Source organism: Peromyscus maniculatus, chromosome 4, assembly GCF_049852395.1.
Source record: "Peromyscus maniculatus bairdii isolate BWxNUB_F1_BW_parent chromosome 4, HU_Pman_BW_mat_3.1, whole genome shotgun sequence".
Classification (NCBI taxonomy): Eukaryota; Metazoa; Chordata; class Mammalia; order Rodentia; family Cricetidae; genus Peromyscus; species Peromyscus maniculatus.
Window position 1 is genome coordinate 15,946,403 of NC_134855.1, and position 16,682 is coordinate 15,963,084.

Here is a 16,682-nt window from a genome sequence, read left to right on the forward strand (position 1 = left end):
GCCTGGTCTACCTACCTCAAGGCAGACATCTTCCTCTTTCTGCATGACTGAAAGCAAAGCAATGTGGAGGGCGAACGGGAGACAGGCTGAGACAAACTGCTCTACCGGAACCTTTACAGCAGGACAGCTGTAGTTCCAGCCTTGCCAGCTCCTTTCCAAGTCAAACGCTCTTGTTGGAAGGGACTCCAGAACTCTGTGCTCCAAAACAAGTTGTTTTCCAGAAGCTCCTGCTCTCTCTGTGTGCTTCCGTCTCCTGTAAACAGCCCTCACGTGGTCTAAGGGGAACCCACAACCGTGGCCCGGGGTGGGGGTGAGAGTGGCGGTGGGGGTGGGGAATTGAGTGGCACAGTTAGGGATCGAGCAGCCACGCGGGGACAGCGCGGCTGGGGGCGGGGGAGGAGACCAGAGTGTAAGCTGGCTAACAGTTCAACGAGGTTGGGACAGCTCAGATTGGTGGGACAGCTAAGAAAGTAGCTCAGGAGCGAGACGGAGCAACAGGCAAAGAAGAGGGAGGCGAGGAGAGAGGTGACCACAGTGGAGGGGTGACCGGCTTGGAGGGTGAGCCTCACCCGGGAGGCGTGATGTCGCTAAAGGGAGAGACAAGAGATGCGGCGTAGGAGGGCTTCCAGCTCAAGAGCTGGGCCAAGAGGGGTCACAGCCCAGAAGGGGTCTCGATTAGGAGCGGTGAGGGACGGGAAGGTGGTTATAGCCGTGGAGTGATCACCGGAAGAGAGCCGTGACAGCAAGGGTTATCAAGGAGAGCGGTGGAGGGTTTGCAGGGGCCCAGCCACGGCGGGCAGCGTGTGGACGGGCAGCGCAGGCACGGTGGGTGTGTAGGGACCAAAGATGGTTAACTAGCGGACCACTGGGACCCAAGTAGACTCGGCCACGCGCCAGACCGTGGGCTAGACCGCCGGTCACCGGCCCAGTCCTCAATAGCGCGTCAATTCCGGAAGCCACGGCTCGGTGGGGACTGGGAGGATCCACAAGCCCCGACCCCCAACACCTAGGGCAGCACCGGGGATGCGCGCGCCAGTCCCGCAGCCGGCCTTCGGCGCCGTGGTTGTGAACGTCCGGTCGCGGAGGTGACGAGGGCCAAGAGCGACCTCTCCACAGGACAGACCTAGACTGCCACCTCGCGGCAGGGTGAACATGCACGGCTGCGCGCGCCCCACATCCGGTCCTGCGCGGCTGCGCGGATTGGCTGAGTCTCCTGCCACACGCCTTCCACCCGGCTGAGCCTGAGCATTGGGCGCGTTGGCGACCAATCGGCGAGGCTCTTGCTGCGGAGTGGCTGACCCTGCCGACGGCCGGAAACGCAAGGGAGGACCTTGCCGAGGTTGTTTAATACAGCTCAGGTCGGGGATCCGTGTCTCAGCTGTCGGACCAGAGGCCTGCGGGCCGAGCTCGAGAGCCATCGGTCCAGGTCGGTTTGAGCGTTTTCAGTTGGCGCCGCCCGCGCGGGGTTCTTCGGGGTCTGGGATCTTTCAGGATTAGGGGTAGTTTTCACTTGTGAGGTCTTGGGTCCTCAGCACCCGTGGCTCCTCCGATCTTCTGCACCCATAGGGCCCACAGCACTCTCCGCACGTGAGTTCTAGGGTGCCGAGTCCCTCTGGCTCTGATTGCCGCCGCCCCCCCCCCCCCCCAACTGCCTTGTTCTTTCAGAGTTGTCTTCTGCAGAGCCTAGCATGGGTTTCCTGACCGCCGTGACTCAAGGCCTGGTGCGAGGAGCGGACAGGATGAGCAAGTGGACAAGCAAGCGGGGACCACGCACCTTCATCAAGAGCCGGGGTGCCAAGAGAACTGGCATTTATGCCTCTAATGGGAAGTTTGTGCTGGTAAAGGAAATGGTCCCAGAATTTGTGGTTCCGGACTTGACTGGCTTCAAGCTCAAGCCCTATGTTAATTACCGAGTTCCTGAAGGCACAGACACACCCCTGACGGCCAAAGCGCTCTTCCTGGAAACAGCTGCACCTGCTATTGAAAAAGACTTTAAAGAAGGAACTTTTGATGCTAACAACTTGGAGAAATATGGCTTTGAGCCCACACAGGAAGGCAAGCTGTTCCAATTGTATCCCAAGAATTTCCCACGCTAGAAAACAGTGACAGTGACCAAAAGTTTGCCTACAAAGTGGAGACAATACTGACCAAGCCTTGGATCCTGAAGAGTAGGAGCAGCTTCCTTGTGCATTTCTATTAAAGGCCTTTAGTATCTCATACAATGTGTGTTTTGAATCAAGTCATTCAAGTGTGCTGCAGGGCAGAATCCATGCAGTAGCTACAGAGTCCCTAACAAATTCCAACCAAGTCAGGTCTAGCTCCAAGGCAGAGGGTAATTAACACCTTTTATTGAAATAATTGGGTCAGTAACTGAGAATTGATCCCTTTAATGGCAACCAAAAAAAAGTTATTTCATCAGAAAACAACACAAGGACTGGGGAGGGAGTTCCGCCCAGACAGTGTTTGCCATGCAGTCAACGAAGACCCAAGTTAAGCCCATGTAAAAAGGCAAGTGTGGCAGCGCATGCTTGTAATCTCAGCACTCAGCAAGAGACAACAGGATCTCCTGGGCTTGCTGCCCAGTCATGTCTAGATTAGTCAGCTAACTTCAGATCCTAGGAAGAGACCTTGGCTCAAAAGATGACAAGGCCCTCTTGAATGGCACCTAGATTGACCTCTGCCTGCCACACTCGTGCACATGTACATACATACACAAGCCACAAAACAAGGCACAGTCATAGTGTTGCACACTTGTAGTCCTACACTTAAGATACTAGGAAGGGGTTTCAAGTTTCAGATCAGCCAGGGCTATGTGGCTATGTGGCAAGACCTTTTCTTTTGAAGATGAGTCTTCTGCATGTCTCTGGCTGTCCTGGAACTCACTATGTAGACCACCAGGCTGGCCTCAACCTCACAGAGATCCACCTTCAATGTGCTTCCTGAGTGCTGGGATTAAAGGCATGCACCACCACACCCAGCTAAGACCCTGCATTAAACAGCCAGAAAGGCATAATATCTCATACCTATGAGCTCAATATTTGTGAATCTGAGGTAGGTAGGTAGGTAGGTAGGCATCTAAGAATTCAAAGCCAACCAGCCTGGGCTACATCGTGAGCTTATGATCAGCCTGGAATATATAGGCGTGGGGGAGGAAAAGCTAGGCTGGGAGTACAGTTCAGTGCTAAATGCCCATAAGTTGTCTAACATGTGCAAGTCCCTGTATTTGATGGCCAAAATTTAAAAGAATAAGACACAATTTTTCTCTTCAGAACACTCGTGTATCCTACTGAGGGTTAGACACATTCCAATGCCCTCTTTCCTTCCAGATAAGACACTGGGAATTTTGCTAGCTACACACCACTGATGTGTTCCCATCTATCTAGACATGAAAACTGATGAAGTTATTAATGCTATGAAATGATGAGTATCCCATACTGACCATGCCAAATACTTCAAGTTTGTGTTCCCTGAAGCAGTTTACAATGTTTACATGCCTCTTTTTATTCTATTACCCATTTTTAAAATGAGTTCAGAGCTGGGAAGTGTTTGGCTAGCATGCAAAGGTTCAGAGGTTAAGAGTATATTATCTGTTCTTCCAACACCCACGAGGCGGCTTCACAGTTGTCTGTTACTCTATGTCCAGGTGATCTAACATCCTCTTCTGATCTCTGAGAGCACAGCAAAATACTCATACACATGAAATAATTGTTTGGGGTTTTTTTTGTTTTTCCATATAGGGTTTCTCTGTGCAGCCCTGGCTGGCCTCAAACTCAAATCTGCCCGCCTCTGACTTCCAAGGGCCAGGACTAAAGGTGTACATCACCACCACATGGCATATTTGATTGTTTGTTTTTCCAGACAGGGTTTCTCTGTGTAGTTTTGGTGCCTGTCCTAGATCTGGCTCTGTAGACCAGGCTGACCTCGAACTCACAGAAATCTGCCTAGCTCTGCCTCCCCAGCTGGGATTAAAGGCGTGCGCCACCACTGCCTGCCTGGCATATTTTTTTTAACTCAAAGGTTTAGAAGCTTACTGGGTAAGAGCATATATTCTTGCAGAGCACCCAAGTTTGGTTTCTAGAACCCATATGGTGGCTCACAATCCCCTGTAACCATATCTCCAGGGGTATCCACTGCCCTCTTCTGGTTTCTTCCAGCATCCACACAGAGACATGCATAAATTATAATTTTTTTTAAAAATTTTAAAAATTTGAAGTTATTTAATTAATACAAATAAGGACTTAAATACAAATGAAGGGCTGAAAATACAAAATATACCCAAGACACTTAGTTGTAGAGCTGGAAAACCCATTCACTGCCAAAACAGAATCAGAAAGTCCATTCTCAAAGGCACTCCCCAGGTCACATCCAGGAAAGATGCAAAGAATGCAGCCTCAAGCTTGCTTTGTCTCCCACTTCCAGAGGTGGAGAACATGGTCATAAAAGGAGCAAGTGGCCAGGAGGCTCTTGTCAAAATTCCCTCCACTAAAGAGGCTGAGATCACTGATCTTGGAAGAGGAGCGCAGTTGGCTGCTGCTTTTCATGTCCTCTGTTGATGGAAGGAGAGAGGCCTTCAATTCAACTCTGCTGTGAGCTTTAGCAGGGCCTTCCACATGGTGGTCCACTATTTGTTCATGGAAAGGTGCTGGTGACTCCTCTGTAACCTTCAGGCTGTGGCAGTCTACTGCTCTCATGTCATTTTGATCGAAGGACCAGGTGGGTGTAGGCTTCATGGAACGGGAAGGAAGCCAGGACCAGTCAGCCCCATACACTAATGAGTTAGGCATTTCGTGGGATATTAAGACAGTCACGTCCTGCTTCTCCTCTGCAGCAAGGGACAGAGGAAAACCAGCATTACTCAAAGCTAATCAGCCTCCATTTATGTCTCCCATCAACTCCCACCAGGGGTGGCCATTCCATCAGCACACATTTACTGAGTAGCTGGCAAGTCTGCATAAGAAGAATGAAGATGTGGACAGGTGGGCAGAAAAGAAATAGGATATGCATTTTGCAATGTGCACCATGTCTCTGATATCAGCCCAGGCTATACAAGACCCACAAACAAGGGGCATGCTTCCAAACTACAGGGTTTGGCAGAAACTTTGTAGAAGGAGGTATAACTCATTCACAAAGGGCACAGGAGTAAGATGGGAAGAGGACAGAAAAGAAATGGGGAGCACAGGGCAAGAAAGATGACTCAACAGTTAAGAGCACTTGCTGCTCTTACAGAAGACCTGGGTTGAGTTTGCAGCACTCACATGGCAGGTAATAGCTGCCAGTACCTCCAGCTCCAAAAATTCCTAAATCCTTCTGGCTGCCTCAGGTGCTAGGCATGCACACAGTGCCCATACATACATGCAGGCAGGCACACACACAGACACATAAAATAAATATTTTTAAAAGCGAAAGAAATGGAGAGCACATACAGAGTCAAGAGGCTAAGAGGACTACAGCAAGTGTGAGGAACTGATGGTAACTGCCTCTGGCTGTAACACAGTGGCTAGGAACGTGTAGTCCTGAGTAGGTCTGCAGAAGAAATTTCTAATAACTTCCCTAGACAGCCCCGCAGATGAGGAATGTGTCAGAAATAAGCCAGTACACATTGCAATGGTATAGAGTCATGGAAGAGACATTACGAACAGAGAAAGGAAGTTTCTTTGAGGACATGAAGGACAGAGCAGGCCCACAGTCCAGGAGCAAGGTGACAGCTGGTAAAAGCAATCCCCAAGAGCCAGCAGGGACACCAGATATGGTTGTCCCTGTAGTCCCAGTACCCATGACACTGAGACGGGAGGATTGCCTCTGAGTTCAAGGCCAGCTTCAAATATCAAATTTGAAGCTAGCTTGTGTTATGTGAGACCCTGTCTGCAACACACACACACACACACACACACAAATTTAAAGAAATCTTTTTTAAAAAGAGAGAAAAAAAAACTAAAAAGATACAAGAAAGTAGTGACTTAAAGACTAGCAATTTAATGATGGGATCCTGGGGTAGTCTTCAGATTGCTTCTTTTCAGAGGGAGACTAGAGGGAGAGGGGATAAAGAAGAGAAACTGTGAGCCGAGAATGAGGAGAGGAAGGAGTTAAAGCTTGGAAAGAGAAAGGGGGATGGGAAATGGTTCTGATCATGTGACTTCATGTTGTGGTTCACCAAGCAAATGCAAGAACTTCTACAGCAGCCCCTAGAAGTGAGGCCCGTTCCCTACAGCCACTGACAGAGTTAGGCTTAACTAATACCTGTGAGAAAGGGAACAAGGGGAAGGCAACATGTGAGGCAGGGCTAGACTGGAGTCCAAGGTGTTTACAAGTAGGAAACTCAGAGAAGGCAGGGCAAGGATGGGACAAGTGGTGACACTCCTGGACAGGACCCCGGTGGAGCCAGGGAACCGCACAACACAGGAGGACTTAGACAACTGAACTGGGCATGAGGAAGCCAGGATGAAAGTGGGTTCTTGAAACTGAGGTCCAATACAGGTATTGGGCGGCTGTGACAAGTTCTGGGTGTGGCCTATGGAGAAAACCACCTGACTCCCTGCCCTGAGGCCAGCTCTATGTCCCCACTCACCAATGGCCGTCTGGCAGTTGAGAATCTTGAAGCCGTTGTGCATGCAGGCCGCCAGGAGTAGGTGGTGGTGGACTGGGTGCCACTTGAGCCTCCACACGCCTCCTTGCACTGGCACGTCTGCCAGTGGCTGCTTTATGTTCCGAGTGTCCCACAGCAGAACGTGCTCATCGTAGCTGGAACCATCCAGTCATTGGCATACAGGAAAGCTCATGCCCACATCTCCCCAAACACCACCCAGGTCCTGTCCACCAGTTTTTTTTTGAGACAGGGTTTCACTATGAAGCCTTGGCTGACCTGGAACTCACTATACAGATCAGGCTGGCCTGAAACTCACAAAGATCCACCTGCCTCTGCCTCCCTAGTGCTGGGGTTAAAGTCCTGCACAAACTGCCTACCCACTTATCTTTAAGGACATACCCCACTTTCTGGACCCAGACACCTGAAGTGTGGGTTGGTTGAGAGCTTCGGACTCAATTTTGAAGTCCTTGTGGAGAGGAGGTGAGAAATGCACAATCCAGCAGACCCTCTCCAGGGACTCACCTTCCAGTAGCCAGTATGTGTTCCTGATGGGGGTTGCTCTGGATGCTGCACACACCCATGGAGTGTCTGTAGGCAAAGCGGAACAAACACGGTAAAGGATGAAATGTCCTAAGACAGGAGCACAGAGGGGCCACGCCCAAGCTCTAACCAGTACCTTTTGCTAGTGAAGACAGGTGTGCCAAGCATCCTAGTGTCCCAGCCTTTCAGAAGGCAGTCATCTCCCCCTGTGGGAAGACAGAGAAGTCCATCAACAATGACATTAATAAGGAATCTATCTGCAAGAGCTGGGCAGTGGTGGCGCACGCCTTTAATCCCAGCACTCGGGAGGCTGAGCCAGGTGGATCTCTGTGAGTTTGAGGCCAGCCTGGTCTACAGAGTGAGTTCCAGGACAGGCTCCAAATCTACACAGAGAAACCCTGTCTTGAAAAACAAAACAACAACAACAAAAAAAAACCAAACAAACAAAACAAAACAAACAAACCAAAAAGTGGTATGACATTGGGTATCCTAATCATGAGAGTGACTGCTGAGTCATATCTGGCCATAAGACCTTCCAGGAGGATTCTTAGTATCATGACCCCCAGCTGCCCAGGGCCAGAGTGTCCATATCCAAGACTCCTGCCAAGGAGCAACATGAAAGAAGCAGTGGGCACGGGACTACAGTAGGCCCTTCTGGACCCTTCAGCACGCTATGGGCTGCAAAGGGAAATGCCCTATGCAAGTTAAAAAAGGAAAAAAGACCCTTGGGAACAGAGAGGCATCTCAGTGGTTAAGAACATGTATTTCTCTTACAGAGGACCCAAGTTCAGTTCATAGCAGCCACATCAGGTAGCTTAAAACCACCTGTAACATCAGCTCCAGAAGATCCATGTCTTCTGGCCTCCACAGGGGCTTGTACATGTGTGTGCGTGCACACACAGACACACAGACACACAGACACACACACACACACACACACACATGCTCTTAACAACAACCAAAACCAAGCCCTGTGCTTGTTTCATGAAAACTAAAAGAAACAGCAGGACAACTAGCCTCTTGGTCAACAACTAGTCTTTAAAGAAAAGCAATGCCAAGGCAGACGGTAAAAAACAGAATCCTGACAGAAGGAAAAGACTCAAGAGCAGGGCCCAAAGGCAGGGTGAAGAAGGGAGAGGGAAAATACTGAGCAGTGTCTACTTTACTCACTAACTATTCACCCATTACCCAATCATCCATCCATCCACTATCCACCCAGTATCACACCCATCACTCACACATCAATTTACTTACTTTCCATCCTTCATCTGCCATCTCACATTCATCCATTCCCCACGTATCCAGCACCTACCACCCACCAACTATCCATATACCCATCTGATAGGTATTTACTGAATAGACACTAAGATCCCTGCAATAGACACAAAGGATATGGAGTAAGCACATGGTCTAATTAAGTGGAACAGCAGATAAGCTGAGCTAAGCATGAAGCCAGGTGAACCTAAAGTATAAACTATGGTTCTTGGGTAAATTTGCATAGTGGACTATGTTCTTCCCTTGTTCTATTACATTTACACACATACACACTCATACACTCCATCTTTATCAGGAAATCCAACTGGATCTGCCTTTACATGGATCCCAAATATACTTCTCACCTTTACTTCTCCCAACTTAGTATGAACCATTCTTGTTCTTTTCTTTTTGGTGGTATACACCTTTAATCCCACCAGAGGACCAGGAGGCAGAGGCAATCGGATCTCTGAATTTGAGGCCAGCCTGATCTACATAGAGAGTTCCAAGACAAGACAGCAGAGCTACATAGTGAGACCCTGTCTCAAAAGTTTTATGTTTGTGTGTTGCCTACATGTGTGCATATACACCATGTGAGTTCCTATTGCCCATGGAGACCAGAAAAGGGCATCAGATCCCCTAGAGCTGGAGTTACAGACAGCTGTGAATTGCCATGTGGCTGCTGAGGCCTGAACCTGGGTCCTCTGCAAGAACAGCAAGTGAACCTAACTGCTGAGCCATCTCTCCGGACCCCAGTAAAAGCCACGCTTATCCTCCTCTGGTTAACGGTCCCCGGATCGGCTCTCCTCTTTTGTAATCTATAACTAACCAGAGCTCCTCTTAAACTTTAAACTATGTCAGAAAATGTCACTCCTCTGCAGTTACTCCACTGCAGTCCAGCCCCCTCTGTGGCCCGCCCTGTTGCCCCTGATGGCAAGCCCTTCTATTTCCACACGGCTGTGCGGCTGCTCTTCTCTCACACTAGGCCCACGGCTGCTGTGGGGCCACCACTCACGGCATGCACAGCTCTCCAGCACACTCTTCTTCTTTTCTCCAGAACATTATCACACCGCTGACACTCCATGCAATTCCCTGTTACCTCACATTAGGTTCCCCTTCCCCCTTCAGTGTAAGCTTGGAGAAAACAGTCTGTTTGCTAAAGTCTCCCTGTTACATAAACTGCTTGTATTTCTGTTTGTGGATCTGTTTGGTTTTAGTTTTTAGTTTGGAAGGGGGTTGTTTTGGTTTTGGGGGTTTGTTTCAATTGTTTTGGTTGGAGGAAATGAAGGTTAGTGTGTCTGGTTTTGTTTTGAGAGATCTGGCTAAGCAGATAGCCCAGACTAACATCAGACTCACAGCAATACTTTCTCAGCCTCCCGAGGACTGGGATGACAGATTGAGCCTCCATTAAAAGCTCAGTAAGTACCTGTTGAGTGAATAGAGGTAGAACTTATCCTAGAATTAAAGAACTTAAAAAATAGGGGGTGGGAACTAAAAAAACTTAAAAAATGAACTCTTCATGGTTCTTACAAAAATCGTTCAAGAGTATGATAGCAAATAACACAGATATGGACCCTGCCCCTGGGGGGTAAACAAAAAGCATTACACATATAACAATAACCATGGTAGATGCTGGGGTCCATGAGAGATTTGGCATGGACTGGGCTAGTGAAGGTAGTGTTGGGGCAGGCTTCTCACTAGACACAGAACCAAAAGCACCTTTAAGCCCAGTACTCTGGAAGCAGAAGCAGGTGAATTTCTGTGAATTCCAGGCCATGCTACATAGTGAGTTCCAGGACAGTCAAAGCTACACAGACACACCCTGTCTCAAAAAAACAAAACAAACAAGACCAAAAAGGGAAGCTGGGGCTAGACCACATGAGGCCCTGGGAATCTCAAGTGTTTTAAATTTTATCCTGTCTTCTCTAAGATTATCCTTTCCCAGCTCACATGACTTAGCTCACCTGGACGAGAAGGCACTCAAAATGGCTAATTTTGTTAATTTCTCATTCTCATACAACCAGCCCAAAGTGATAAACCACTCAAAAACTAGGAAAACTACCTATTTTCCTCATGCTTCCTTTAATTTTGGAAGGTAAGCTAAATCTAGAAAAGGACAAACCTGAAATCAATGTGACAAAGTCTACAGAGAGCAGACAAAAAGTAGATGAGAACAGATTTCACATCTCCCATAGACAGTCCGAAGGTCTCACATGTGGTGGTATTGTGTTCCCCAAAATATTGTGCACCCTAATAAACTTATCTAGGGTCAGAGACAGAACAGCCACTAGATACAAAGGCTAGAAAATGGTGGCACTCACACCTTTAATCCTAGCACTCCAGAGGCAGAAATCCCTCTGGATCTCTGTGAGTTCAAGGCCATACTGGAAACAGCCAGGCATGTGACACACACCTATAATCCCAGAAAGTGAGTCTTTAATCCCAGGGAGTGATGGTAGAAAGGAAAGATATATAAGGCATGAGGACCAGAAACTAGAAGCATTTGGCTGGTTAATCTTTCAGGCTTTCAAGCAGCAGTTCAGCTGAGATTCATTCTGGATGAGAACTCAGAGGCATCCAGTCTGAGGAAACAGGATCAGCTGAGGATCCGGCGAGGTGAGGTAGCTGTGGCTTGTTCTGCTTCTCTGATCTCCCAGCGTTCACCCCAATACCTGGCTCCGGGTTTGATTTTATTAATGAGACCTTCTAAGATTCCTGCCGCACTCACATACTGAATCACAGCTTTGGCCCAGCCCCATTCTCTCCTCTCCCTGCCCTTCACAAGTCTTCATCAGAGATGACTATATTGATGTCCAACTCACCTGAATACACGAGTTCTGTCTGCCAGTAATTGAAAGCAGCAATCCAGGCCTCAAAGTGGTGGGCTGGCCATGAAGCCACGAGCTGGAGTTCAGCCACTCCCTCCTTCAGCATCAGGAGATGCAGCTGCCCCTTAGAATCACTGCTAATGATCTTCAAGGGCTGGTCTCTGACCCTAGAAACAAGGAGCCAATGGAGAGCCTATTAAACTCTACTTACCATCCTTTTCTGGTTTTTGTTTGTTTTTGAGACAGGTTCTATGTAGCCCAGGTGGGCCTTACACTTGAAATCCACCTGCCTCAACCTCCTGAATGCTGGCATTACAAGAAAGAACCGTTACAACCATCCTCTTCTAATCCTCATATAGGCCACAGGAGATATTTCTCAGGTAGCATGTAACCATGCCTCCAAGATGGCCTCTTGGGTATCTGGCAAAGGATGAAACTGTCACATAGCTTGTCACTGAAACCCTGGCTGGTTCCTCTTGACGATGGCATCATCACTACTTATCTAAAATGCTATGATTTTCTGTTTTAAGGTTAGGACTGACAGTAACATCCATGTTTGGGGAACCAAGCTAGTAGAAAGTCGCCTTTAATTTTTGGAATAGAAACAGGAATTGTTCCTCAGGAGACTCAGACCCCCACCAAACCTGACCCTTACCTTCCAGGTTTCCCAGTTGACCAATCCAGGGACAAGGAGAGACATCTCTCCTCCAGGATAAGGCTGGAAATTGATTGTAGGGTGTAACTGTTCTTCTACTGGAGAGAAAAGGGACACTTGGTCTAGGCAAACCTCCATTCCCTTAAGGTGCTCCCTGTATGAGCAACGGGCATCAGTTACCACGTGCATCAAACGTACATCTGTTTGTTTTTTGAGACAGGGTCTCCTATGTTGCTCAGGTTCATCTTGAACTTTCAAGTTCAAGCAATCCTTTCTCTTCAACTCCCCAAGAACTGGGAGTAGTGGCAGGCTCTGTCTTGCCTCAGCTTTTGTTGCTGTTATTTATGCTTTAATAGTGCTGGAGATGGCGCTCCAGGCTCCTGCATGCTAGGCAAGCAGTCTGCCACCAGGCTCTCCTCTCAGCCCCTAATTAACATTTCATCAGAGTGAGCTCTTGCCACTGACCAAGCACAGGGCAGGGCCTGAGGACATGGGAAGTCATATCTTAAGGACTTTGCCATATACATAACCTTTGGGCAAAAATGTTTCTCAGTGCTGCCTTTATGTACTGCTAGACACATCAGTCACCTTTGTGGGCTCCACAGACCACTGCTGGGACATGCTCTGCATCACCTCTGCCTTCAGAATCCTGGCACATTCTATTCCCAGAGACAAGGAGAATAGAAATGCAATGCTGTTTCCTTTTCAGAGGCCAAAACAGTCTTTACAATGTTATTTCTCTTGTCTAGGATTTATGTGAGTTTTATTATCTAAACCACCTGAATAGTGTTTGATTCCATAAGCAGGCCACTGTATTAAAGTCTTGGATTTGGTGCTCCTGCCTTGAAATCTGATGCTTAGGACCAGTCTTCCTTCCCTCATTTCTAGGACAAGGCTGCATTCTCAGTCCTGAAGCAAGGCTTTCTACCCAGGTGCTCAGTTGCCACCAGTCAGCACCTTCTAGATATTTTCCCTGACCCCATGATAGCAACAGCATTAGTGTTTGTCCCTGCCTCCCAGTTAGGGCTGTCTGTAGTTTGTTGATGTACTTCTCTTCCCCTCCCAGATCTGGTCTGCGCCCTTCCATAATAATCAGAGAAAGTCATTTTGCAAAAGCATGGCACAGGATCACTGTGAAACACTTGGGGGGGAAAATCACTTAAGAAGTCTGTTCTTCCAATACTCGTAAGAAGTATCATTTCTGGGCTAGAAAAATGGCTCGGTGTTTAAAGCTCTGCCTATTCTTCCATAGGATGAGAATCCAGTTCCCAGCATCCATATCACGAAGCTAACAACTGCCTGGAACCCCAGCTCCAGGGGACCTGACACCTTCTTCTGGCCTCTGTGGGCATGCACAAATCCACACTCACACAATTAAAATTTACTGGTACTCTTAGCCTTGGTATACACTCCATACATGCTTGCAATGCATTCCCTACAGAAACCCAGACCTATGGACCGTCTTCTATTAAGATGCTCCAGGTGACCTCATGTCATCAGAACCCAGTATAACTTAAAATAGATTCCTTGATTTCTTTCTTTTTTCTTGGTTTTTTCGAGACAGCGTTTCTCCATATAGTTTTGGAGCCTGTCCTGGATCTCACTCTGTAGACCAAGCTGGCCTCGAATCACAGAGATCCGCCTGGCTCTGCTTCCTGAGTGCTGGAATTAAAGGCATGTACCACCACCGCCCAGCTCCATGATTTCTTAAAACATTTATGACAAAGTCTATCATGGAAGAAACCATTCTAGGAAAATGCCTGCATCAGTGTAGACCCCTCCACTAAGGCCTTTCCAATTAAAGCATGGCCCATTACTGACCTCACATTCCATCAGGTGGAGCAGCTCTATAGATCCACTGGCGTTTGCCAAGCCTAAAAGTATGTGGCCAGACACTGGGATATGGCACCTGACGGGAGATCACAGAAAAAGTATGCATTCACAGATTGGAGGAGCATCATGGAGTCCAATGATTTGTTATATTTCATTTCCAAAACCAGGTTAGAGCCAACTAACTGTTCTGTCTCCAAACAAAGGCTTTCCAGGTTATAAAACTGGAACTTGAGTTGCTTCATAGACTAATTCTGACACTGGGGCTGGGAAACTGACCAGGGAAATGTCAAGCAGGGCTTTCTACCTCCCAAGGGCAGCAAATGATGGAACCCAGAGTTCAGTCCCCTTGTCTCATTGAAGGCCCCTAGGGCATCATTAGTCTGTCAGACCAGATGAGGTTACCCAAATCCTACCATTTCATGTCCAGGATGGCAGAAGAATCCCTTCTTTGGACCTCAACCAGAGGTTTAGCCGTGTTGTCCTCATTGAAACTATACAGGTAGAGACGACCTAAACGAACTTGAGGCTCACTGACATCCAGTGCAGGCTACAGAATATACAGATTCTCTGGTTACCTTAACAGATACTGAGATTACAAAGGATGGGGAACAAAATAAAGGGCCAGGATAGGGAGAGAATAGCTTCTGCCTTAAGTAAAAACTCTCAACTTCTGAGAAAAGAATCTCTTTTTCCTTCAAGTGTTCAATGAACAGGGGAGCTCTCCCGGACCCAGTAAAGCCAGGACAGTCCCTACCTGCCTGCAGTTACGTGGCCAGTTCCACTCTTATGTGGTTGGTTTTGGGTGCTCAGAGAAACCTTCCGGAGATAAGCACGGTCCTGAAAGGCCCCACTTTACTTTCCCATTAATTCTCACAGTTCTAGGCTCTTGGGAGGCCAGCAGTCCCTCTCCTCCTGGCCCGACCTCACCCTCCCAGCCGTGCACCTGGTCCTCCGGCGTTCGCAGCTGGTAGGTTCCACAGGTCATTAGGTGCTGGCAACCCTCTACTGGGCACCACTCTACCGAGTCCGCAGTAAACTCAGTATCCACTGCCTGCAGAGGCTGCAGCGTCCCCGAGCCGCTGCCCGCCATCGAGTCAGAACCAGAAGATGCGTGCGCGACACAGTCTCTCCACTTTCCTCAGTCACATCAGACCCAGGGAGATTTCCGGTCCGCAGAAACAGCGGAGCTGCTGCGCCCCCTACCAACCGGAGGACCGCAGGAAACAGTCTTACTAGGGGCGGGGAGCAAGAAGCACGGGCTTAGGGAAAGAGGAAGAAAAACCTGATCTCAAGATGATGCAGAAGCCCTCAAGAAAATTCCTGTATTGTAACAGGTTTGGGGAAACGAGGTTTTTACATCTTGTGGATACAACTATGTCCCAAAAATGTATGTATCTTGAAATTAACCCCAGTAATTCATGACCGTTGGAAATGCGGTCTTTATAGCGGCAAAATGATGCTCTGGGTAAGCTCTGATCTAATATTAGTCTTCGTGTAAGTGAAAACTTGGAAGCATGCAGAGGATTTAGAGAGTGTGCCCTTTGAAGTCTGAAACAATGCATAAATGAGCCCAGAATGCTGTCAGATGCAGAGATTTGCAGCATCTTTCCCCAGCACTTGCAGTGGCTGTAGCAGCAAGCACCTTGATTAAACCATGAAACAGACCCGGAGACAATAATCTCTAGTTTTAGTCCAACCAGTTTTTGGCACTTAGTTACAGCAGCTTCAGGAAGAAAATTCACAGGACACCTGGGATTCCAGCCTGGGAACTGAAGCTGGGATATGGCTATATACCCAGCTTGCAGGCCAGTTAGCAGCTGAAGCAGAGGAGGCACCTAGACCTCAATCCCTCCAGCACGAGATTATTCCAAGGTCAAATAGCTCAACACAGTACAGAAGGGAGAACAGGTTCCATAATTGAACTACCAGAACGTTCATAGAACAACCTAGACAAGCAGCTACAAAGAACAAGAGATAGGATAATCAGAAGGGGAGGTCGGGGTGGTAACAGATATGGGGAGAAAACAAAAATGACCTGATATACCCCTTCCCTGCACAGCAGCGTCTGTGCTAGTAGGTGTAGAAGAGTTGATGGAAAGAACCCACCGGCAAGCCCAATGTATTCCATCACCTTTACCAGCAATGCCTCTAGGTCAGTTGTTCAACCTTGAGTGCTAAGTGGAATTTTCTGATGCAAAGCTGGCAGAGTAAAGAAGCCCCTGCTGGTCAGAGGACAAGGACAGGATCAAGCCCCAACCTGGCCTTTTGTTTTGTTTTTGTTTTTTTCAAGACAGGGTTTCTCTGTGTAGCTTTGCGCCTTTCCTGAACTCACTTGGTAGCCCAGGCTAGGCTCGAACTCACAGAGATCCGCTTGGCTCTGCCTCCAAAGTGCTGGGATTAAAGGCTTGCGCCACCACCGCCCGGCTCCTGGCCATTCTTCTTAAATATACAAATATCACAGCTTGTAACCCAAGAAATTCGACCCACATAGGAACCCTTTACCACAACAGTCCTAACCACTTAGTTTATCCAAATGGAGACATGGAGGGCTCAAGTCAGCTGCTGTTGGTAGCAATATTTTACAATATATACACACATCTCCCCACCCCAATGACATCACAAAGATTGATGTTCAACCTAGGATCCGAGGCAGAATCCCAACTAGGCTAGCTAAAAACCACCATGGCCTTCAGAACAGAAAAGGGTGTTTCTTGATATAGGTCTGACATAGGCACCTCTCTAAGCTTAAACACTCAAGGGATGGTGCCACTGTGAGTTTCAGTTATTTTCCCCTCCAGGCCACTGTGTACCATAAAAGCAGAAACAGCCATGGAGATGCTACTTATAAACATAAGGCCATCAAAGGGTTGTGCTCTGCCAGAAACAGCACTGAGCACAGAGAATCAAGGAATGTGATAGAAATGCAGTAGGGAAGAGTAGAGCAGGGACCTGCACACCAACCAGAAGGCAAGCAGTCAGGTAGGAAGCT

General features: G+C 48.1%; 3 protein-coding genes across 8 annotated transcripts in view; 1 reads left to right on the forward strand and 2 right to left on the reverse strand.

Annotated features, from left to right (window-relative positions):
• The window catches only part of Pnpla7 (patatin like domain 7, lysophospholipase), a 77,184-nt gene extending 76,896 nt beyond the window's left edge, over positions 1-288 (reverse strand). For 2 of the 4 annotated variants that reach the window (XM_015999537.3, XM_006981067.4), the window contains exon 1: positions 16-288. In XM_015999537.3, the coding sequence (XP_015855023.1) occupies positions 16-45 (30 nt within the window). In that variant the 5' untranslated portion in view covers positions 46-288. The remainder of the gene's footprint in view (positions 1-15) is intronic. The other 2 variants (XM_076569277.1, XM_076569275.1) reach the window with 1 other exon arrangement.
• Positions 289-426: 138 nt separating this feature from the next.
• Mrpl41 (mitochondrial ribosomal protein L41) lies at positions 427-2,222 on the forward strand. Of its 2 annotated transcripts, none has more exons than XM_006981069.4 (2): positions 427-558; positions 1,666-2,222. In XM_006981069.4, the coding sequence occupies exon 2, from the start codon at positions 1,689-1,691 to the stop codon at positions 2,094-2,096; it is 408 nt and encodes a 135-aa protein (XP_006981131.1). In that variant the 5' UTR covers positions 427-558; positions 1,666-1,688; the 3' UTR covers positions 2,097-2,222. The 2 variants fall into 2 exon arrangements, with proteins under 2 accessions (XP_006981131.1, XP_006981130.1); XM_006981068.3 differs by lacking the exon at positions 427-558 and adding an exon at positions 1,294-1,426.
• A 111-nt stretch (positions 2,223-2,333) lies between these two features.
• On the reverse strand, positions 2,334-15,370 carry Dph7 (diphthamide biosynthesis 7). Of its 2 annotated transcripts, XM_076569280.1 has the most exons (9): positions 14,637-15,370; positions 14,107-14,240; positions 13,682-13,769; positions 11,861-11,955; positions 11,200-11,372; positions 7,260-7,329; positions 7,106-7,171; positions 6,566-6,738; positions 2,334-4,822 (listed from the first exon to the last, which is right to left on the reverse strand). In XM_076569280.1, exons 1-9 carry the CDS (start codon positions 14,781-14,783, stop codon positions 4,392-4,394), a joined length of 1,377 nt encoding a protein of 458 aa, XP_076425395.1. In that variant the 5' UTR covers positions 14,784-15,370; the 3' UTR covers positions 2,334-4,391. The 2 variants fall into 2 exon arrangements, with proteins under 2 accessions (XP_076425395.1, XP_042131117.1); XM_042275183.2 differs by lacking the exon at positions 14,637-15,370 and having other exon boundaries at positions 2,377-4,822; positions 11,861-11,958; positions 13,682-14,107.
• Between the last annotated feature and the right edge of the window lie 1,312 nt (positions 15,371-16,682).

What these genes read in the sequence shown, in the direction of transcription:
- Mrpl41 (XM_006981069.4), top strand. Translation starts at nt 1,689, where the DNA reads ATGGGTTTCCTGACCGCCGTGACTCAAGGCCTGGTGCGAGGAGCGGAC.
- Dph7 (XM_076569280.1), bottom strand. Translation starts at nt 14,783, where the DNA reads ATGGCGGGCAGCGGCTCGGGGACGCTGCAGCCTCTGCAGGCAGTGGAT. An exon ending in TGCGAACGCCGGAGGACCAG is followed by an intron (nt 14,241 to 14,636) that starts GTGCACGGCTGG and finishes TATATTCTGTAG; the next exon opens with CCTGCACTGGATGTCAGTGA. An exon ending in GCCATCCTGGACATGAAATG is followed by an intron (nt 13,770 to 14,106) that starts GTAGGATTTGGG and finishes ATCTCCCGTCAG; the next exon opens with GTGCCATATCCCAGTGTCTG.